Source organism: Chelonia mydas, chromosome 4, assembly GCF_015237465.2.
Source record: "Chelonia mydas isolate rCheMyd1 chromosome 4, rCheMyd1.pri.v2, whole genome shotgun sequence".
In the NCBI taxonomy this organism is placed as follows: Eukaryota; Metazoa; Chordata; order Testudines; family Cheloniidae; genus Chelonia; species Chelonia mydas.
In genome coordinates this window covers 106,144,609-106,168,707 of record NC_057852.1, presented here as the reverse complement: position 1 = coordinate 106,168,707, position 24,099 = coordinate 106,144,609, and the positions used below count along the sequence as shown (strand labels likewise).

The following is a 24,099-nucleotide window of genomic DNA, read 5'->3' as shown; positions in this document are numbered from 1 at the left end:
TTTCTACAGAAGGCAAAATGAATGAAGAATTAAAACAACCTGTAAACTTAAACTTTAGAAAGTGTGACATTCTTTGCTTCAGTAGCAGCCAAAACTAAATACATTTACAAATAGGGAGAGGAAATCATATTGTCTGCTTCTTTTTCAACCCCAGCTGCTAGTCAAATTTCGGGGTCTTGAGGCTGTTCCAGTTGGACGTAGAAATCGATGGAGTCTGGTATTCTCGTTGTGTAATCTTGTTTATTTACAAGGAATGTACAAAGTCCTCCTTCTCTGATTGCAGGAGGAACCAAGGACAAAAGAAGTTCCTTAGCGTACTGCTCCAAGCCTCTTTATCCAACAAACCTGAGGCTTTCTCTCTAGCTTTTCCCAGGTCACACCATACTCACAGGATATTGCTTGGCTTTCTTGCTTTTTGCCTCTGCTACTCTTTTTGTTCTTTTGTGTTCTCGGTTTCTATGTGTTGTGCCTTCCTTCAGCTCCCGACCATTTTGCGCACACACACACCTGGTTACAATACCCCGTGGAATCCCCCGGTCCACATGGTACTAGTTTCTGGGCAGACTTTATAGGCCTTGTTTTAGACTTTGTGGCCCCTTAAATGTCTCTACAATGCTCTTAAATGAAGGCTTTGTTCACACATCTGTTTGAATGAGGTTTTAACTCAGCCCATAACAAGGATTCACCCAGCTCATAACACCCCTCAGCTCCATTTTACTCATCCTCCCAATGAGGCCTAAAATGGTGCTACCCAATAACCCATCCCAAATAGAAAGAAAACAAATAATTTAACACAAATTATTATAAATGATACAAGCGTAGCTATTTACATAATCCTTGGGATGGACCCTAGACAGGCCTGTCCCAAATAAATGAAGTGGCATACAGAATGCAGTTAGGTCCCAAGACTAAACCCAAGCATAACTATTTACAGTGTCTTTCTGTCAGAGTAGTTTCACTTCACCAATATAAAATTTTATTCCCACCCAAATCTGTTTGGGGGCTTTTTTCTCCATGGATTTCCTTTCAGTGTGCTCCTGAGGTGTGTCATTTGTTTCTGTGGAACTGCTGGCAGTGACAGTCCCTGCCCATTCTGTCTGGGTGTGGGACTCATTACTGTCACAACATTCCCAGCCTCAGTATCCACAGTTACATTCTCCAATTTGGAGAGCAACCTTGCTGAAATCCTATCTACCTTATATTGCCTTCGATGGTCCTTCTGGATAACTTTGGGTTTAGTCCTGGGATCCAACTGTATCCTGTATTCCACTTTGTTTATTTGGGACAGTACTCTATAGGGTCCATTCCAAGGCTTATCCAGTTTAGGGGTCCTACCTTTCTTCTAGGAATGTGGAACCAGACTAGGTCCTTGCTTCTAAAAGATTCTCTATATGCCATGATGTCACAGAAGCTTTTCATTTTATCAGAGGCTATCCTCAAATTTTCCCCAGCAAAAGTGCGAGTTTTTTCAGTTTGGGGTTCCATTCCCTTTGTTCCTTTTCAGGAACTCCATACTAGAGGTTTGCCGGGGTCCATAGCTCATGCCCAAACATGGGGAACACTTTTTGTACTCTCATTGCTATTTTGTATGCCATCAAAAGGAATGGAATATGATGGGCCCAGTCCCTTTGGTGGTGCTCTACAAATGTAGCCAGCTGAACCTCCAAAGTCCTATTGATCCCTCCACCATCCCATCAGATTGTGGGTTTGCTTTTGTGGATGCCTAGAATCTCACAAACCTGTTGAAACACTTTGGATTCCAAGTTTCTCCCTTGCTCTGTAACTCACTCGGGATCCAAATCTAGTGAATACCTTCACTAAGAGCCCTGCTACTATCACAAGCTCTTGATTTCTTATTGGACATACCTCAGGTCATTTTTTGAAATCATCTCTAGCTACCAGCAAATATTGTTTGCCCGCCTCTGTCTCAGGCAACAGCATAAGAGCATCAATGGCAATACTCTGGACTGGTGCCTCCCACAAGATCCTGCTGCAAAGGGGCTCTCCCAGTTTTAGGGGGACCTTTCTTTGTAAAGCAAGCATCACCTTTCCTGCACCAACTTTTTATGTCCTGCCTTCATTTTACCCCATAGAAATTTTCTCTTAGCTTGGCTAAGGTTTTGCAAATCCAAACTATCCAGCAGTATTAAGATCATGACACACTGAAAAAGAAGGTTCTGATGTTATATCTGGTACAAACAGCTGTGTCCATCACCTGCTGTTTTCTCCCACCTCCTAGACAATATTTCGTCTTTAAATTCCAAGCTTTCCCCGTGACCAGGAAGCTTTAATGGTGGTAATAATATCGGAGGAGACCACATTCCAGGGTGGCTGTGTTTGCCAGTTGATTTTCTAATTACACACTATCATGAGATCAGAATCCTCTCTTTGGGAAGTTTTTAGTTTGTCCTGGGTTCCATTCCTGCAAGGATAAAGGATAAAGGATATCCTTTAAAGGATAAAGGATAAAGAGGATAAACTGGGAACACTGCGCACTTCTGCAAATTAGAGGAAGAGAGGCAGACCTGTTCCATTGAGCTCTCCTACTTGGGGCAGTGTTTTCAAATTAGTCTCCCAACAAGGCTATCTGGACAAGGCAGGAACATTACTATGCCTATGGCCACATCTGCGTGTGAGTGTGAAATCTTAACACTGCAGTTTTTCCAACCACCTGACAAGCTGTCCCTTAGACTTCCTGGATCTAAAGAGCCATTGCAGGGAAGCATTGGTTGGTCCTGACAATAATCCTCCTCCTATACAAATAGTGAGGAAAACATTGTGTAGATTTAACCACTGCTGGAGTTCCTTTTGGTTGGTGCAGTAATTTCTCTCTGGGGAACTTAGATTTTTGCTATAATAAGTTACCACCTGCTCAAGTCCCTTGTGTTCTTGTGTCAATATTTTCCTCAAATCATAAGCACTAGCATCTGTGTCCAATAGAAAGGGGGTTTTGAAACATGGATAGGCCAAGCAAGGCACCATCACAAGAGGCTTTTCACCTCTGAAAATGCTACATCACACTGCTGACCACTGACATGGTTTCCTTTTCTCACGCAGTCTATGCAGTGGTTTTGCAATAGTTGGAAACCCACAAATGAACTTTCTGTAATAGGAGCAGACCTCTAGAAAGCTCTACGCCTCTGGTACTGTCTGGGGAGTTGGGTAGCCTTTTTAGCATCTCTGGTCTAATAACCATTATGTCTGAGTCTGTGTTAACTATCCCTATACACATCACGGATCGTAATATGCACTCGATAGCCAAACTCCTCTTACTGTTGTTTAGATCTGGGCTATGAAGCCAAAACTCTGGTCTGATCTTTGTACCTCCATAAGCTTTGCTCTTTCAACTTGGTGTCACCTGTTTCCTAGTCCAGGAGAGAGGCTTTCACTAGACACTTTAGACACTCTGTCTTGACCTGCCTTAAATTTATAATAATCCTTCTTTTTGGGCCAGTTTTGTCATAGAACCAGAATTTAACTGACCTATTTTTGGATTATTGGCAATTTCCCCTTTTTTACAAACCACATATATCATTTGTTGTAATCATTCAATATTGTCATGTACCAGATTTATATTCCCTCTTTCATCATATAGATTGGATTCAGAGCTGTACTTACAGGGCTAATGACAATCAGTTTCCATCTTCCTCACTAGCAGCTGCTTTCTCTTCTGGTGCACTATTGAAAGAAAAGCTTCAAGTTCAACGGGAAAATTTCACAGCCTCTTGGAGGGTCTTTGGTCTCCTTTTGCTGATCTTGATAAGCAAGTCCAAGTCCAGCTGAACATCTACAAATTGGTCCAATGCCAGTGTATCCTGGAAGGCCTCTGTAATATCTGGTATGCCAAGAACACAAGTCTCCACAGATACCCTGCCAGTTCAGGTAAGGGTTCTTTCCCTCTTCTTCCAGCTCCTAGCTGTGCCCTGGCCAGCTAAGATGATGGCTAGATCCAAACAACAGGTCAAAAGTCTGGGTAAGTGTGACATTATTGACATAAGCTGGGACCATATAGATCATGGTTGCAACCAAAGTCCTGTAGTGGCACCAAATCTTGTATAAAGGGAGTCAAATAAGGTATCTAAGACAAGGTTATGGTTTGCTGGTCATGATTATGCTGTCTATATGTGTGTATCATTTTTGTAGTTAAAGTTATGAATACTGACTGTATTTCAAATTTATGCTATGCTTCTCGGTGACACCCGGATAAGTTGGTGTCAGCTCTGCCTAGCCTGATTGATGGCCCATTACGGACCATCAGCTATACAATTGACCCATTGAGAGAAGACTTGTGACTCAGCAAGGTATGCAAGGACATGCCTATGGACAGAACTCTGAGGTTTTTCCAGGCCATGTGATGGACAGCTTGTCTTTGGAACAAAGAAAGAAAGATCACACAGCATGAGAATATAAAAAGCTGCTGCAGCTCCTCCATCTTGTCTTCAATCCTGCTTCTTACCTCTGGAGAACTTTGCTACACTGAAGTCACTGAACAAAGTACTGATGACCCATCCCAGCACTGGATGTACTCCAGAGACTTGATTTGAACCTGCAGTTTATTCTTTCACTGCTGCAAGCCTGAACCAAGAACTTTGCCATTACTGTATGTAATTGATTCCATTTAACCAATTCTAGCTCTCATCTGTATCTTTTTCCTGTTATGAATAAACCTTTAGATTTTAGATTCTAAAGGATTGGCGACAGCATGATTTATGGGGTAAGATTTGATTGTATATTGACCTGGGTCTGGGGCTTGGTCCTTTGGGATCAAGAGAACCTTTTTTCTTTTACTGGGGTATTGGTTTTCATAACCATTTGTTCCCGTAACGAGTGGCACTGGTGGTGATACTGGGAAACTGGAGTGTCTAAGGGAATTGCTTGTGTGACTTGTGGTTAGCCAGTGGGGTAAAATCAAAGTCTTCTCTGTTTGGCTGGTTTGGTTTGCCTTGGTGTGCATAGAAACCCCAGCCTTGGGCTGTAACTGCTCTGCTTTAAGCAATTCATCCTGAATTGGCACTCTCAGTTGGGTCCCGCCAGAAGCAGCATCGTTACAGTGACGTAGTCGTGCTAGGATCCACAGAACCAGGTCAATTAAGCTTTGGGTCAGAACCCAAAGCTATCCAAATTTGAATTTTGGTATTGAGAGTTTCCTTGGTAAAGAGCAGTTGCAACGGGTGAGCAAACAGCATATGAGGGCCTTGGCAAAAAAGCCCTGGAAAATTTGTGTTCAGAAAAGGGGATAAGCTTTAGAAAGAAAGCTACAAATCAAGAACTGAGAAATCTGTTAATGGCCAGTGATCAGGAGGCAGGAGCACAGCCCTTACCTGATGCTACAGAAGCTGCAGAAGCAAGTGGAATGCAAAAGGCAGCAAACAAATGGCAACTTGATCATGAACAGAAACGAGAGAAATTCAATGGGTGAGAAAGCAAAGGATTGCTGCTGAGGAGAGGGTTCACCAGCTGCGACAAGAAACTGCCAGAATTCAGTTGGAAGTCAAAAAAGCAATCAAGAAACTGTATCCTCTTGAAATTTCAGTTTATAACAATGTTTGTATGTTATATTGCTCTGACCAGGGGGAGGAGGTGGGAAATAGCTGCTTGTCTGTGCAAAAAAGCCGTTTGTCTGTGAATGAAGTTTCTGAATGTCTGTCTAATGTCTCAGAAGTGAATCTGGAATTAGATCAAGCACAGAACTCATTGGTCAGGACAATGTTTCTCAGGAGCACATTAAAGTGGATGGTCAAGTGGAAGCCCAACTGAGGAAGGAAAGGGTAGATTTTTGATGGGTAATGTATTGTAGGCTAGTACAGCTTATAAAAGTGAACCTGAAAAGGGTAACTGGACTATAAGGTGGATAGAAAGCTGGCTAGATTGTCGGGCTCAATGGGTAGTGATCAATGGCTCCATGTCTAGTTGGCAGCCGGTATCAAGTGGAGTGCCCCAAGGGTCGGTCCTGGGGCTGGTTTTGTTCAATATCTTCATAAATGATCTGGAGGATGGTGTGGATTGCACCCTCAGCAAGTTTGCAGATGACACTAAACTGGGAGGAGAGATAGATACGCTGGAGGGAGGGATAGGATACAGAGGGCCCTAGACAAATTGGAGGATTGGGCCAAAAGAAATCTGATGAGGTTCAACAAGGACAAGTGCAGAGTCCTGCACTTAGGACGGAAGAATCCAATGCACCGCTACAGACTAGGGACCGAATGGCTCAGCAGCAGTTCTGCAGAAAAGGACCTAGGGGTTACAGTGAATGAGAAGCTGGTATGAGTCAACGGTGTGCCCTTGTTGCCAAGAAGGCCAATGGCATTTTGGGATGTATAAGTAGGGGCATTGCCAGCAGATCGAGGGACGTGATCGTTCCCCTCTCTTCGACACTGGTGAGGCCTCATCTGGAGTACTGTGTCCAGTTTTGGGCCCCACACTACAAGAAGGATGTGGAAAAATTGGAAAGAGTCCAGTGGAGGGCAACAAAAATGATTAGGGGAATGGAACACATGAGTTATGAGGAGAGGCTGAGGGAACTGGGGATGTTTAGTCTACGGAAGAGAAGAATGAGAGGGGATTTGATAGCTGCTTTCAACTACCTGAAAGGGGGTTCCAAAGAGGATGGCTCTAGACTGTTCTCAGTGGTAACAGATGACAGAACAAGGAGTAATGGTCTCAAGTTGCAGTGGGGGAGATTTAGGTTGGATATTAGGAAAAACTTTTTCACTAGGAGGGTGGTGAAACACTGGAATGCGTTACCTAGGGAGGGGGTGGAATCTCCTTCCTTAGAAGTTTTTAAGGTTAGGCTCGACAAAGCCCTGGCTGGGATGATTTAATTGGGGATTGGTCCTGCTTTGAGCAGGGGGTTGGACTAGATGACCTCCTGAGGTCCTTTCTAACCCTAATATTCTATGATTCTATGTTTCTATGATTCTATGATTTGCTGGAAGTAGCTAAGTGTAGTGAGAAGAGCAGCAGTTTATCTGTTGGGAGTGGCAATGTGCCTGGTAAGGAAAGTTTGGATGAGCCTCGGCAGCCTTGTGAGCTGATGGCTTTGTCTAGTCAGCAGTTTGGGAAGGCAAGGATAGTGGAAGATGAGTGTCCCTATAATTTACCTGTTACCTGTGTGTAGAATTGTGACAGTGAAGGGAAAGTGCCTGTGTCTGTCGGGGTATTGACTTGCCTATGGAGGGAGCTACGCCAGGCTCCAAGCAGTTGTCTGTGAACAGCCCTGTGTGCTGGGACAAGGGAAATGAGATCCCAAGCTGTGTGTCTGGTAAAGGAGAATGTGTCTCTGGCTCTTCTTTGTCTGTGGAGCAGACAGAAGGTGCCTTTCAGCCTGTGATGGCTGAGAATATTGCAGTTGTCTCAGAGTTAGCTCTGGATTCAACTAAAGCCCAGGAAGGGAATGGCCTAAGTTTGTGTCCGCTAGGGAGAATGGCACTGCAACTCGGTTGCATCCAGTTAGTGTCCATGCAAAATCCCAGAGACCAGACAATTCTGGTGCTTGTATTTTGCCTGTTGCTAATGTGTGGCTGGGAAAGGGTGTAGCAACTCTGTCTAATCAGGGTAATACCCTAACCAGGGCACAAGGAGATCAGAAAGGTGATTTAATTGTGTTACCTACTGATGGTGTGGAAACTGGTAGCAAGAAGGAAAAGATTCCTGAGCTTGTGTGTGGCAAAGGGAAGGAGAATGCCTCTAACCTTTTATCTAGGAAGTCTAGAAGTTTGCCTGAAAGGGGATTGTGGTAGGAATCCGCCTGATGGGCCAGAGTTGATTCTGGATGTAAGTGAGACCCAGAAAGAGTCTGTTGTTGTTCAGGGAAGTGTTCCTTTAGAGCAAGCCCTAGGTGAAGAGGGTAAAGGCAGAATTTCTGTGAGGGTTGAATTGCTGCTTAGAAAAGCTACTGGGGAAAGGAATCCTCATGGTAGTCTGTGCAAGCACTTTACTGCAACTGAAGGGTGTGAAAGTGATGTAATCAAGAAAGTTTCAGTTCCTAACAGCCAGAAATTTTCTGTTGTGAATGGATCCACTGACTTTCCTTTTGAAAGATCCAGTGTGGATAGCTTTGAGAAGGTCTCAGATGGAGTGAAAGCTGTTAAGAAAGTTGAACAGTCCTATAAGCAAGTTGCTGTGTTTGGCCAGCTTGTTGGGGAGACAAGGTTGTTGAGAGAGGAATGTCTCCATGCTGATTGTGTAAGTGGACAGTCTGTGTCTCAGGTTCAGAGGGAAGACTGGGTAGCTGAGTCTGCAGAGCAGAACAGCTGTGCAGTTAATCTCTCGAGAATGCAGGGGATGGCAGGTAAACTCTCATCTCTAGACACTTTGGATATGACTTGTCGTCTCTCAGTGAACTTAACATCTAATTCCATGTGGAATCAGAGGTTGGTAAGGGAAGGACAACAGAACGTTGAGTCTAGCTTGTCAGTGAAAATGAATGATTTCTCTTTAAGACAGAGTCCAGCCTTGGAATTGGTAGCAGTGAAGGATCTGAACACTGGTGAACAGGCTCCTGTCTGTTTGAATGCAAATTACCTAACTGACTGGGAGAATAAAGACTTGCTAATAGCCCTTAGCAGAGAGAGTGCGCCCAATCAGCCAGTGAATTCTGTTAAGCAAGGGAAATCAGGGCTTGATCCTTCAGGTCAAGGAGGAAAGAGAGACCTTAATTTTGCAAAGGGAAGCCACAGGCTGACCCTAAAAGGCCCAAACCCCAATGGTATTGAGCCAGAGGTGTGGCAAGTCAAACATGACTGTAGATGGACACTTGCAATGAATTTGTTGTTATTGCTTATGGTAATTTTTGTAACTAATGTGTTGCTATTACCAAGAACTGTAAAGATGTACAGTGTGCCTAATCTTTTGAAAAAACCCTTGAATACGTTAAAAGTGGTACATAAGAACACACTTTATGTTAAAAGGCCTTGTTATACTGATGATGCAAAGTCAATGCGTGTAAACCGTATTGACACTTTTCACAGGGGAAAAGACATTCCAGACCTGATGTGCTGTATGAAAGGAGAATCTGAGGCACACTACCATATTGCTTTCACGGCTAAATGCCAAGATTCCTGTACTATGGACAACATTAATAGCTACATTGACTTGATGTTAATTGGGTTCCAAACATTTGCCAGAGTTTGTATGAATAAAGTAGCTATGTTCTTTAGCTCTTGGCAAGATCTCAAAAAACCTACAGGAACCATGCTGCAAAAGCAGATCCAATCCACTATTGTTCTAACCAAGTTTTACCTTGAGTTTGTAAAGAGATTCAGTCATGTTATTGAACATGACTTTGATAAACCACTTCTGTTATACACCAATACTTGCTGTAGTAAGACAGAACCAAGGATAGGAAGCTCTTGGGATGCAGTCAGTGATGTTTGTGTCATCCCTTTCTGCATCAATTTTGCGTTGGGGCTGTGATGTTATTGACATAAGCTGGGACTGTATAGATCATTGTTGCAACCAAAGTCCTGTAGTGGCACCAAATCTTGTATAAAGGGAGTCAAATAAGGTATCTAAGACAAGGTTATGGTTTGCTGGTCATGATTATGGTGTCTATATGTGTGTATCATTTTTGTAGTTAAAGTTATGAATACTGACTTTATTTCAAACTTATACTATGCTTCTCGGTGACACCCCAGATAAGTTGGTGTCAGCTCTGCTTAGCCTGATTGATGGCCCATTAAGGACTATCAGCTATACAATTGACCCATTGAGAGAAGGCTTGTGACTCAGCAAGGTATGCAGGGACATGCCTATGGACAGAACTCTGAGGTTTTTCCAGGCCATGTGATGGACAGCTTGTCTTTGGAACAAAGAAAGAAAGACCACACGGCATGAGAATATAAAAAGCTGCAGCAGCTCCTCCATCTTGTCTTCAATCCTGCTTCTTACCTCTGGAGAACTTTGCTATGCTGAAGTCACTGAACAAAGTACTGATGACCCATCCCAGCACTGGATGTACTCCAGAGACTTGATTTGAACCTGCAGTTTATTCTTTCACTGCTGCAAGCCTGAACCAAGAACTTTGCCATTACTGACAGGTTTCAGAGTAACAGCCGTGTTAGTCTGTATTCGCAAAAAGAAAAGGAGTACTTGTGGCACCTTAGTTAGTCTCTAACTAACTATGTATGTAATTGATTCCATTTAACCAATTCTAGCTCTCATCTGTATCTTTTTCCTTTTATGAATAAACCTTTAGATTTTAGATTCTAAAGGATTGGCAACAGCGTGATTTGTGGGTAAGATCTGATTGTATATTGACCTGGGTCTGAGGCTTCGTCCTTTGGGATAGAGAGAACCTTTTTTCTTTTACTGGGGTATTGGTTTTCATAACCATTTGTCCGCATAACGAGTGGCACTGGTGGTGATACTGGGAAACTGGAGTGTCTAAGGGAATTGCTTGTGTGACTTGTGGTTAGCCAGTGGGGTAAAATCAAAGTCTTCTCTGTTTGGCTGGTTTGGTTTGCCTTAGTGTGCCTAGAAACCCCAGCCTTGGGCTGTAACTGCCCTGCTTTAAGCAATTCATCCTGAATTGGCACTCTCAGTTGAGTCCTGCTAGAACCAGCATTGTTACAGTAAGTTCTAAAGCACAATCAGAGCTGGGTCTCTCAAGTTTGCTGCTAGTAACCATCCTTTCTATCCTTCCTCCCAGCCATTCAGCTACAAGGTTGAACTGGGCCAAAAAAGCCTCCCCGGGAGTTTTTTTTCTCAAAGATTTTGCCTTATTTGAGCTGAGACAGCCTGACCTCTCCCCCTAGGTCTCTGTAGGTTACAAATGGGGTAGAAAGTTGTTGTAAATGTCCAATCTTAACCAAGCGTGCTAGGTAGCTCAATTCTCTCCAGGTTGCTGCCTTCCACTGGTCTGTGACCCTTTGATTTACTTCCACAGGTGAATTTTTAGCTCCATAAGTCCTTGCTGCAGCTCATCTTGGTTGGCAAATTGAAGCTTGGCTAAAGCTTGCTTAGCCTCCACTATTTCACAGAAGAAATGCTGGTCTACGCCAGTCAGATTGCTGGTCACCTCATCACTATTCCAGCATGGACATGTCCAGACCAGTCTGTCTGGATGCTTTGTAGTTGTTGCTCTCACAGAGATTTCATTTCTTTCTGGCAAACCTCCGGGTGCTGCTTCAATTCCATTTGTGAAGCTTCCAGCTCCTGTTTCAGGTCTTGTTTTAAGTTCTTCTGGCTACTTCTGATTTTTGCAAGCATCCTCATTATTTGTTCCATCTTGGTTCAGCAGAAATACCAGCTCACAATCTTTCTCCTTGGAAACTGGATCCCAAGGCAGACACCAGTGTTGCCCCTTTTTGAGCCAAGTGGCTAGTCAAATTTTGGGGCCCTGGGGATTTTCCAGAAATTGATGGAGTCTGATTGTCTCTTTTACCCAATCTTGTTTATTTACAAGTAATGTACTAAGTCCTATTTCTCCAAACACAGGAGGAACCAAGAACAAAAGGAGCAGTTTCTTAGATTACAGCCCCAAGCCTCTTTAGCCAACAGATCCAAAAGCTCTATCTCTAGCTTTAAACAGGGTCACACTGTGCTCACAGGCTACTGCTTGGCTTTCTTGTTTTTTGCCTCTGCCTCTCTCCGTTCTTGTGTGTTCTCAGTTTCTGTATGTTCTACCTTCCCTCATCCTCCCATACCTCCCCCCAGTCACAATACCCAGTGGAACCCCTTGCCCCCATGATGTTAGTTTCTGGGCAGACTCTGTTAGACCTTGTTTTAGGTGTGACTTCTTAACTATCTCTTAAAAGTCTCTTAAATGATGGGCATGTTCACACATCAGCTTGAATGAGGTTTTAATTCAAATCATAATAAGCTTTTATGCAGCTCATAACAGTATAGCTTGTATTGGCCTAAGTTTCACAAGTAAAGCTACAATATGGTTTCACAAAGAAAATGCATTAATTCAATAAGGTTAATAAAGAACAGAGTTCAAGGATCTGTTAGTTTTAGAGGTAATCCTTTCTCTTGTCTTACACCGAAGAGTGTTTTCATCAGACTCTAACATTAATCAATGTATTTTCTTAATGTCAGATCATGGCTCCTTGGCCTGAGTTGGAAAACTCTCAACCCAATAACTATACTGAAGACTCCTCCAAGCAAGACAAGGCCATGTCTGAAAAAGATGGAGAAAATCACAAAGGTAAATTATCTGCTCCCATATAATTTACATGGCTATAAAAACCTTACATTTGTGCTACGGGGAAAGATGGCAAGTAATCAGTTTGGTTTGTTCGTGTTTTTATTTCAACAGACAATGTTCAAAGTAAAGGTGGACTTCAGCCTGCACATTCCAACATTTCCTTGATAGATGAGCCAGAGCAAGAAGACCCTTGGAGTATGCCAGTGCTTCAGGACACTGGGGTCAAGTGGGCAGGTACAACCTGTCAATACACAACTTATTTACATGTCTTTATTTCTTCTCATCTTCTGCACTCTTTATCTTAGCCATTTCTTCTCAAATGTTAGTTTCTGTAGAAATGAACTTAAGATCCTCCTCTTAGGCACACAGGTTTTAAAATGTTGACATTAACCACTCTGCTTCAGTTTCCCCATTGGTAAAATGGGGCTATAATATTTCCTCAGATCCCGTGGGTGTTGAGATTACAATACGTTTACCCACCATTTTAAAGCACTGTGAGAGCTGTGGATGAAAGCTGTCAAGCAGTATGTTAATTTCAACCTTTCATTAACCCCACTATATGTGGTAAAAACCTAAAAGTGAACAGTAAAAAAAAAAAAAAAAAGAATGAATTTCAAACTTCCTGAGTCTTTAAAGTTTTTATGAAAAGCTTTTATGTGCAATGATGCTGTAGTTAAAATTTTATTAACAAGAGCATTCCTTTGGGTTTATCATCCACAGAGCTCACAACACTGTCCTTGACTCCATGGACTATGGATGGGAGACTTGCTAGAAGTGCTAAACTGTTCAAAAAGAAATGCCAAATACATAAATATGTGATACATAAAAACTTATCTTATGTTTTGCAGACCTGGATAACAAAGGAAAAATCATCTGTGTACTCACAGGGATAGCGAAGTTTATTGTCTTGCTTGGACTACTCTACTTCTTTGTGTGCTCCTTGGATATACTGAGCTCTGCCTTCCAGTTGGTAGGAGGTATGAAAACTCTTATGAAGTATCAGGTTAGGCTTTGGGTGGGCTGTTGAATCTAATTCAATTCAAAATAAATTAACTAATCAAAGAATATTAACCTTGAGAACTCATTTCATTTAAATATACAGAGGGAGGCCTCTGTGATTGAATGTTGATCTCCCTTTGTTTGCAGGATGCCTTTGTTTTCAGAATTCCAGAGTAGTGTTGACATTAGAGATTAGTGACCCCAGTTTATTTTGGAAGTCCCTTTTATTTTAGTGACTGTTAAATACACAGGTGTATTTGTATTATCTTCAATATGTGAAAATGTTTTTACCGTGGAGAGACTTAAAACTGGATGCTTATTGAAAGCTCTCATGATCCCAGGTTTCCTGTGCCCCATGCTCAGGTAACTGCTGCCAACACCAAGCCTTGCAGATAGAAATGTTATATCATGTCACCCTTTGCTCTGCTCCCTTATTCCTAGGATCTAGTCCCCTGGAGCAGGGTTCTTGCTGATAAATACAGTAGGTGCTATCTCAAGGCCAATGCAGGAAAATCCAGTCACCACAGCTCCAGACTTGGTTAACAAACTCTTACTTTATTACTTACAAGTAAACCCATGAATGATCTAATTTCCCTTCATCTAGAGGTGCCCTTTACCCTCTCAAGCTTAGGAAAATGTTATTACAGATCCCAATTTTCAGGCTTCTTTCTCAGAAGCTGCTAGGTTCATGTCCTCCTAACCTGGTCTCCGTGCCACCTTCCTGGTAGTCTGGACTCCTACAGTTCCCAATGGACTAGTGTCTGGTGTCATGAGAGTCCATTCCTGGCACCTTCAACCAGGTCCCAGAAAAAAACACTTCCAGCCAACCATGCTCCACTCTCCGTTATCCCAGTCCTCTTCCAATTGCTGGCTTTTGAGTGAAAGGTGGTGCTTAGCAACCAAATGGGCATTTACCGAGTCCTCAGATGTTAAATCACTGTCTCATGTCCACCCTAGGTTTTACTTCCCTCCAACCCATACACAAAATAACATTAACTCACCACATTACCTTAAATTCTCCATAAAAGCATACAACATAAAGTACACTCAGATCCTTTCAGGATGCAAGGTGTTATCGAAATACATAAAGGCCAGATTCTGCTCATAGTTAAATTGGTGTAGCTCCAGGATAAATCTGTTGGCTTCTGTGGAGTTACTCTGGATTTTCACCAGTGTAACGGAAAGTAGAAATTAACCCTGAATTATTCATGATTATTCACACTGTAAACCAGAAACATTAACAATATGATCTTATTTAAATCTAGGATAATAGCTGGAAAATGGTTGCTTTTATTCATATCCAACTTTCACACCATTTTATTGATGTCTGAATCAGTCATTTACTTGACCAAGCATAAAACCACTCAGTAGAAAAATGCTTAAATGAGTGAATGCCCCATGTGGGATTAGACCACAGGGTCATGCTGAAAGTAAGGCAAAATATAGAGGGATTTGGACCTATCAATGCTCTACCCATGTCTGCGCCTCAGACAGCTGTTTCCTTTGAAGATCCCCTAAGACTAACTACATCTTTGTACAATGATCATAATGGTCCCTTCTGACCTTAGAGTCTATAAATCTATGAATCTTTTTTCCCCTCAGGGGTTTCTCCCTCAAACCTCAACCCCTTCCCCAATTGTGATGGCCTTCCCTCAGACAAAGTAGGTTAGATACAGTTCTTTCTGGAGCCCATTGTTATACCAATAAAATAAAAACCAGCAGGATCTTATTAAAGGGGAAAAGGCAAAATGACACATTTATTGTGAATACAGAAAGAATCATAGTAAGCAGTTAGTTATAGTATAACATTCCATTCAATTTCATATTTATTCACACATTCATTCATACACACACACACACAGGTTCTGCAAGGTTGTTATCATAGTTACCAGCCTTAGAGTTGCTCATGCCAAGCCACTGGCCAGGAGGCCTGGACATGAGGAGGGAGCAGGGCCTTGTCAGATGCTCATCTGACACTCCTGGAAGTTGGTTTGCAGAATCAGACCCCAAAGTTCTCACTTTCTAGAGTCCATTTTTATAGGAATTTCTTCCTATGCCAGTCTATGGGAATTGCTTCATCATGCTGTTGCTGAATCAATCAGCAGATAGCACATTCCTGACGGCTATGAATGAATGTGTGAATAAATATGAAATTGAATGGAATGTTATACTATAACTAACTGCTTACTATGATTCTTTCTGTATTCACAATAAATGTGTCATTTTGCCTTTTCCCCTTTAATAAGATCCTGCTGGTTCTTATTTTATTGGTATAACACCATCACCGTTGCTGATTTTTCAGTCAACCAAAGGAAAGAGAAAATGTAAGGTGTTCCCTGATCACTCAGAAGGCTAGAGACTATGTTCCGGATCTGAACTTGGATCCCTTGGTTGTATCACCTTTAGACTGACAGGCATGGCCACATGCATATTGTTTTTATGATCTTTCACAAAATGCTGTCTTATTTACTATTGACTATACAAGGCACTTTCTCACTAAAATAATTCCTTTACATAGGTAAAGCAGCAGGGGACATTTTTCGAGATGGTTCTGTGCTGTCAAATCCTGTTGCTGGTCTGGTGATTGGAGTTCTGGTGACAGTCATGGTGCAGAGCTCTAGCACTTCCTCATCCATTATAGTCAGCATGGTGTCTTCTACATGTAAGTCTGCTTACAATAAGCTAGTGCAGATCACCCTCAGACCCTTTACATTCACCGCCTTTTACCTCCAGGTATGGAAACACTGAGAATGAGGAAAGGGATTGCAGGAAAACAACCTCACAGTTATTTCATCCTGGTATAAAACAAGAAATGAACAGCAATTAAAAATGGACACATAGCATAGAAAACCAGCCACCCCCTAACTGTGTAAAATCTGTTTGGTACACTGACACTAGATTTGTTAACTTCAGCAGCACTTGCATACTTCATCCTACCAACAAAGTTATTGTAACTGATTTGCTTCTGTGGTTGAGTTCTGTGAGAGTTGCATGCAGGATAATGCTTAGGATAAGACAGAATTTCTACTACTGTCACATCTTGTGGCAGTGGCAGAAAACCAGTATGCTTCAGATGCAGACCATGACCTTCAAATAATCAGAATAATCATGTAGCACGTTCTCAAGGTGCTTTGTTAAAATAAACTTGTTTAGATTATAGTGCTTGATTACAGTTACTTACTTAACAGGACAAATCCCGATCCCACTGAAGTCAATGGCAAAGCTCCCATTGATTTCAGTGGGAGGATGATTAGGTCCAATGTAAAATGTGTGCCAAGGATTTGATTTTCTCCTAATGCTCCTTTTTTACTTTATAGTGTTGAGTGTAAAATCTGCTATTCCTATCATAATGGGGGCAAATATTGGTACCTCCGTCACAAACACAATTGTGGCGCTCATGCAAGCTGGAGACAGGAATGAATTTAGAAGGTATTGTGCTTTAATCTTAGCCCTTAAGAGATATTTTCAACTCCTCTAGCAGGCTTTCTTTTGTGTTCTTATCATCACAGTAGCCACTTTACAGTTTAATTGTCCAAAGGGATGTTTTATCATTTGGAAAGGTGAAAGTCCATTTTCTAAAGCATTTAATGAATTTGTTGTGCAGTTTCAGTTATATACTTGGATATAAACTGATTAAAATAAGTCAATGTTTAGTCCACAATCATGAAAAAATATGCAATCCTGTCTCACTTAAATCAAGGGGAATTTTGTGATTGACCTCAATAGGCTCTGTCCTGCTTAGTCATCATACATAATTACATGGCAATTCTGTAGCTTTCTGTTTCATAAAGCTGTCAGCTTTGGTAGTACTGTAAGTACCATGTTGCCTTTGTTCATGAGCTATGTGCCACTATAAAGTACAGTACAACCTAGACTTAATGTAGTATAATTGAAAATACATCTGAAAAGAGGCATAGTGGTTCCATTGAAAAGTTCCACAGTTCTAAGAGATTCTACTCTTGCTTAATAGAATCCTCCTTTTTAAAGATAAGGCATGTCACAGGAGCTAGTAGAATCTTTCTAACCAGTGGAATTTGAAGAGTGCCTGCTTTTCTACCCACATTTCACCATATTTCTATAAAAGGCAAAGAAAAACTTTGTCTGCACAGGAGAGGTTAATGTTACACTAAATAAAATGTTTTCTACCTGTTGTTTACTCTCCTTATGATTTTTTTCAACATCTGTCAATTCCACAGTAGGTAAGATATGGTAAGATGAGGAAAGTGAAACATTCTAACAATTGACTGTCTCCATTACGAGTTGATGGGTTACTAACTTGACACTACAAAGGTACACTGCTAGCTTACTGATAGAGAGCAGTAAAAATGGGATGGGAGTGAGACTTTGGCACCTTGTCATTCAGTACAAATAATAAAGAATATGTGCACGTAACCAGGTGCGTGAAATGCATTTACCCAAAACATATCTCAGTGTGTTTGTTGTCCCTCTGAATCTTACCAGTCTTTGTCAATGACATACACATGACCTACCAAATAATTTGTTAGAGCTAAATAATGTATAGAAGGGAGCAACTTTAATTACTAAAGTAAAATGAAAAAGTTGCTTTGTAATATAATTATTAATAATCATATCTATCTGTTGTTAACCTGTACTGTTCGCATCGCTCTTGTGGTGGTTGAAATGCATCAATATATTCATATTTCAAAGAAAGAATAAAAAATGACAAGTGCCTGCTAGCAGTCAAAATAATACTGACTATGTGACTGCATCGTCATTTCCATTGTCCAATTCTAATGTTCCAACTTCCACTAATATTGTACCCTCAAGCAATATTGCAAACCTAAGGTATCCAACAGATTAACATTTAGAAAATGGGTTTCCTCGGCTCACAGCATTAGGTTTTTAGTTTTAGGCACTACATTTTAAAACATATATAGACAAATTGGAGAGAATTAAAAGGAGATTAATAAGTGATTAAAGACTTGGAAAAGAAGACCTATGAGGAAGCAACTGTGAATGTTCAGTCTGCAGAAAAGAAAGCTGGAAGGGAGATCTACAATAATTGTTTGTAAATATACACAGGATTGCTATAAGAAGGATAGGGATAAATAATTCATATTAGTCGGTAAGGACAGGGAAAAAAAGGTTTTAGCTACAGCAGGGAAAAGTCAGGCTAAGTATTAGGGGAGAACAGTATAACTACAGTTGAGCGATGGAACAAGCTAATGGAGATTATGCAGTGGCTTTCACTGGAAATAGTTAAGGCAAGACATGACACCCCTCCTTCAGGGAGAATTGCTTCATATGTCTGTTCTTGTTTGACGTTTTAATCCCTCAAGGCCCGTTTTGCCAATTGCATGTAAGATTCTGTGCACTGAGAGACAGGATGGCAGGTTGTGGCCCTAAAAATGAAATCATTCCTGCCTCAGTGCAGGCTCCTTTCTAACCCATATGATTACATCCTTTATCTATGTTACACATGTTATTCAAACAGCAAATCATCTTTTTGAATCTCTTTTTGCAGGGCCTTTGCTGGAGCTACAGTCCATGATTTCTTTAACTGGCTCTCAGTGTTTGTGTTGTTGCCCCTTGAAGTAGTGTCTGGTTATCTTTATCGTCTTACTAATGTTATAGTTGAATCCTTTAATCTCGAGAGTGGCGAAGATGCCCCTGAGCTGCTAAAAGTCATCACAGATCCTTTTACAAAGCTTATCATCCAGGTAAGCTCTCACTTTAATGAGGCCACTTGCTTGATTCATCTTCAGTTAATCAAACTGCTCTCAGGCTGCTGGGTTGCCTGTTAGTATTACTGTACTCATGACAGAAAAGCTCATTTTATTTTATTTTATTGTTTCACATTTCCTGAAATCTTATGTATTAGATGCATGTTTCAAATATTTCAAAAAAATTGTCAATTTAATGCTGACACTCCAGCCAGGTGCTTGTGGGAGGGTTGGTTGGGAGTTAGGCGATTGGTGAAAAATAGAGTGAACAGGAAAATTGATACATGGAGAAGTTGATTTTATATGAAATCAACTATGCGTGTTTGTTTAAATGAGGGATAGGTGATGGCTGATTTGGTCTAGTACATGGGGAAAAGGATGTATGTTTCATTTTTTTATAGATATATAAAAACAAGAAAGGAAGATTATTTTTCCAGGAGTTAAACCCCTGTTTAAATTTCTTGTTGGGCCGGAGATCAGGCCACTTCCAAGATATGTAAAAAGAGCAAAGAGTCCTGTGGCACCTTATAGACCAACAGACGTATTGGAGCATAAACTTTCGTGGGTGAATATGAAAGCTTATGCTGCAATCCATCTGTTAGTCTATAAGGTGCCACAGGACTCTTAGTCTGGATCTGTAAAAGCAGCAAACACGGCTACCCCTCTGATACTTTCCAAGATCATGTTTGCTTTACTCATGTTAGCAGACCTATTGATTTCAGTGGGACTACTTGGAGGAGTTAGATGAGCAGGCTTGGCTCTAATTTGCAGATGCAAACTACAGACTGGAATGACTGTGTTCTATTTGTTTCTTCTCTTTTAGCTTGATAAATCCGTAATAAATGCAATTGCTACAAATGAGGAAGGAGCAAAAAACAAATCCCTGGTAAAGACTTGGTGCAAAACTAAAACAAATGTGGTGAGTGTTGTGTTAAACCGGCTTTTGTGCTCTTAAGGAAAGATATTGCCACCTATCATTCCTTCATATAGAAGGAAATAGTTTGACAGTATTATAAATACATCCACAGCACAAAAAGATATTTTTCTATTACTACTAATGTTATTTACAGTAGTTAGGCAGGGTATTCTAATATATGCAGTTTGTGGGATTATTTTGAGATTAGTTTTATTTGTTGCATAAAATAAATGAACAAAGTGTAACACTCTTGTACCTCTACTGAAGTCAAAGGAGTTGTACCAAGTATGAATTTGGCCTACTGTGTCTGACACTGAACAATGCTGTACACCTTTTGATTTGTCATTTGCGATTTGTCTTGAATCAAAAAGAAAAAGAAAAATCTCCTAAATCCACTATTATTTTAAATTTCTGGTGCTGCTGAAGACTTCCTGCATGTGGAAAATATCTGCAACTCAGCAATAATAATACCACCTTCCCCCTACCATTTTCCTGTCTTGTCCATTTATATTGTAAGCTCTTCAGGGCATGGTCTGTCTTTTACTATGTGTTTGTAGAATGCCAAGCACCATGGGTCCCTATGACTGGGGACTTTTGGTGCTATTACATAAAAATAATTAACAAAAAGAGGTGAAAGTCATCTGCAATGAAGCATGAATTTCAGCAGAACAGAAAAGTGCCCCTGACAGTAGTCTCTGACTGTGACTATAAATGCTGAGGTGAAGATATAAACAGCAAAGCCAAATATTCAAGCAGGAGACCAATGCAGTATGGCAGCATTCCAGTGAGTTGATCTGACAAACCAAAACAGAACTAGTTTATTCTGATGTGCATTAGTGCAGTCTTTTGGCAGTTGCCTATTTTAGTATTCTTGGAAAACTGCTTTGTGACCAACCTGACTTGGAGCTTAAACTGAATTCATAACTCAGGCAAAACTCCCAATTAAAGGTATTTCTTTCAGAAGTTAACTTCAATATACATTTTGCTAGATTAAAGACTGCAGGATTTGGATCTTGTTCAGTGCTTCATCTAAATAAAAACTGGTTTGTTAAAGATCCCTTGGTGCTCTTAATGAGAATGTTATCATTTCTCATATGTATTACAGTTACGTTCAAAGTCTCCAAGTCAGCGGCCCCAAATGCATAAAAAGATACAATTCCTGCTCTGAAGAATTTAAAATCTAGTGCTCGAATTTTCAGATGAGCCTAATGCAGTTAGTCACTCACCTGCCATTAATATTCAATGAGCTTTGGCCACCCAACTCTCAAACACGTCTTTGAAAATCCCAGCCTAAGAAGATAAGTGATTACATGGAGCGTGTGGGAAGAGGGATATAATCAAATACATACAATTTTATGTGCATGTATACATTTGTTGTTCTAGAACTGCCACTCAAGGAAATATTTAAATTTAAAAACAACTAAACAAATATTCAATATTTGTCCTCTCTGCTGAGACTAACTATGGGAACAAATTTGATAACTCCAGGTCAGGGTTCAGGTATATTAGCAGGCAGTGTGGAAAGCTTGTACTGCCCCTGCCCATATAGTACCTTTTCTGTCGACAAACACAAAATGTTACTCAGCAGGACTATCAATCTACCATCTTTCAGGAGTACAAAATGCACGAAAAATAGTTCTTAAGATAGGAGTCATGTTAGAATCTCTGTAGTCCCTCCTGCACAGCAATGACCCCGTAAAAACCCGTAGGTCATATTTCCCCTTTGATTTTTTGCACTCAAGTCCCATTTATTTAATAGAATACAGCCTGCTACTCTGAAGCCCAATATCAGTTTATGATGGGCTAGATTCTGTCACCTTTACTTCCTTTGAAAACTATCTTACTAGATTTCAGTAAGACTACTTTCAGAGTAAGCTACTGTCAGCATGAATAAGAGGAGCAGGTTCTGGTCCATTAAAAATGTGACCATGCACACCTCTTTAAACGTATATTCTAAAGGCTAGATTCTGATTACTCCTTGAGTAATCTCATTGAAACCAGTGGGATGGGTTGGGGAATAAGGTTCTACTCAATGAAAGTAAGGATATTAGAATCAGGTCCTACAACAACAGCATATTGCTTGGCTCTAATACTAACTGGTTGGCTTTGCTGCTGCTAGTGGCTATTTCAGAAGCTCTGATGAGAGTGGTAATGTTGTAATAATACAGTAAGTAACATTTGGCAATAAATGGGCAGTAATTGCTGCTGAATTTGCAGGAGATTCATTAAACATTGTAAGATTTCATGATTTACTTACAATAACCCCTGGTTTCAGAGACTACTATGAATCCTAGACAATCAGTTCTCTTGTGTTTATTAAATTGTATGCTTAGTCCCGTGTCTCTGATGAATAAAAATTCATGTGAAGGAAAGGAAAGGAGAAGAGATGTGTAGAACCCCTGCTGCATTGTCATTCAAAAATATTGTTAAATTGGTGCATTTAAACACACAATGTTAGAGAATTGTTTTAATAAGCCCCTTACAAGCATAGGCACAGACAACCTGTCACTGGCTGTAAGGGCAACAAAGTGAGAGATAACAGAAAAGGAAAAACTTGTCCGTGGACTAGTGACAGTCACAATGTCAATGGCTCAGAGAGTCAGAGTTCAAAGTCTAACTGGCTGGTAACCACTTTCTTGGACTGTACAGTTCAACAAACAATCCATTCCATGCATTCTTAACCTGGCTAGGATGTCCAGACCTTGTATTATATAACCCTGTTTCTCTGTGAACTGAAGAGTCAGGGTCTGTGTGTGTCTGCCACCCTGAATGAAGAATCCTGTTTGCATCCACTAGAGCTGAGTCTGATCTACTCGAGGCAACTGCTTTGAAAGAGCAGAACATGACTGGCTTGGCAAATCACAGCCAGCACAGCAAGAGTCTGGACTGGTCACTTCCCTCCTCATGGATGTGGTTGTGGTTGGTAAACAGGTGAAGGGTCCAGTACAGGTCCCCCACTAATAGTAATTAGCTCTTCTATAGAACTTGTTGTCACGAGACAAAGTGATTTATAAAGGACGTCAGTAGCATTTCTCCATTCTGCAGATGAGGAAGCTGAGTCATAGAGAGGTGCAGTGACTTGCCCAAGGTCACCCAACAAGAAGAGCTGGCAGTAGAACCAGGTGTCCTGAGTCCTAGTCAAATGCTCTACCCACTAGGCAGTACTGCCTCCACTAATTTCAATTAAGGACCTCAGCGGAGATAAGTTTCTTTGGTTCAAGGAAACAGTGAGATGGGTAGGGATTGTCAAGGAATTCCACAGCCCTCCCACCCACCATATTACTTTAATTAACTTGAATAAAGTTTCAGCCTTTTTTCAAAATACAAGCAAGTCTGCCTCTTCCTTCGTGGGATGCCATTACTTACAGACTGAGCTTAGCCCTGTTCACCGCTCTTAATTTATTATAGGAATGCTTTGTTGCAGTTCTTGAAAACCCATGCATGTTAGTTTTTAATGCAAAGGATTAAATTGTCTGTTTTGCATGGCAATATCTAGACTATGCAGAATGTCACCATTCCGGCCTCAGAAAACTGTACATCCCCTGACCTTTGCTGGACTGACAGAAACTTGACATGGACCATTAAAAATGTGTCTGACACAGAAAATATTGAAAAATGTAAGTAGAAATACCATTTATTTGTAAGTTATGGGTTTCAGATACACTTATTTTGTGTGAAGTGAACAACAGATCATTATAAAGGGATACAAGCAAAATGAAGTTTGACTGCTGCATACATTCAGACCAGCTCCTCTGGAGTTATTGACCAATTTACTTTTGGTAGCATCGCATCATTCAGACCCCACGTAGCTCTCTTGCCAGGAGCCCTAAAATCAGCACGGAAGGTCTTCCATGTCATGTCACCCCTTACTAGTCCAGTGACAGGGTCCTATGGTTATTTTACAAGACTGATTTCTTGGATATTTTGATTGATCATCTTCATTGGCATATGAGTACCAGTTGGCAGAGAAGGGGTGACACACTCATCCTGCCATGGAGAACACACTAAGATTTGCTCCTGCCTTTGCATACCGCTCCCTTGCGCAAAGTTGCCTGGAGATACTCCACCCATGCATGGGCATGTTTCTGTCTCTGTCTGCCCTTTTGTGTGGGGATGCTGTATATCTTATAGCCCTGTCCATAGAAGATCCGCACCCCCCCACCCCTAAAACACCCATACTGGGCAGCCAGTGAGGTAAGGATTTTTTGCTACCATGCAGCCGATGAAGTGAACTGTAGCTCACGAAAGCTTATGCTCAAATAAATTGGTTAGTCTCTAAGGTGCCACAAGTACTCCTTTTCTTTTTGCAAATACAGACTAACACGGCTGTTACTCTGAAACCTTTGCTACCT

The 24,099-nt window shown here is 41.1% G+C and overlaps 1 protein-coding gene across 3 annotated transcripts in view; it reads left to right on the top strand.

Moving 5' to 3' along the window:
• Positions 1 to 24,099, top strand: part of SLC34A2 (solute carrier family 34 member 2) — a 142,999-nt gene that overhangs the window by 6,357 nt on the left and 112,543 nt on the right. For 2 of the 3 annotated variants that reach the window (XM_043544564.1, XM_027820579.3), the window contains exons 2-10: positions 3,656 to 3,882; positions 12,040 to 12,148; positions 12,260 to 12,382; positions 12,997 to 13,125; positions 15,666 to 15,809; positions 16,465 to 16,576; positions 18,633 to 18,828; positions 19,655 to 19,750; positions 23,244 to 23,364. In XM_043544564.1, coding sequence (XP_043400499.1) covers positions 3,841 to 3,882; positions 12,040 to 12,148; positions 12,260 to 12,382; positions 12,997 to 13,125; positions 15,666 to 15,809; positions 16,465 to 16,576; positions 18,633 to 18,828; positions 19,655 to 19,750; positions 23,244 to 23,364 — 1,072 coding nt within the window. In that variant the 5' untranslated portion in view covers positions 3,656 to 3,840. The remainder of the gene's footprint in view (positions 1 to 3,655; positions 3,883 to 12,039; positions 12,149 to 12,259; positions 12,383 to 12,996; positions 13,126 to 15,665; positions 15,810 to 16,464; positions 16,577 to 18,632; positions 18,829 to 19,654; positions 19,751 to 23,243; positions 23,365 to 24,099) is intronic. The other variant, XM_027820583.3, reaches the window with a different exon arrangement.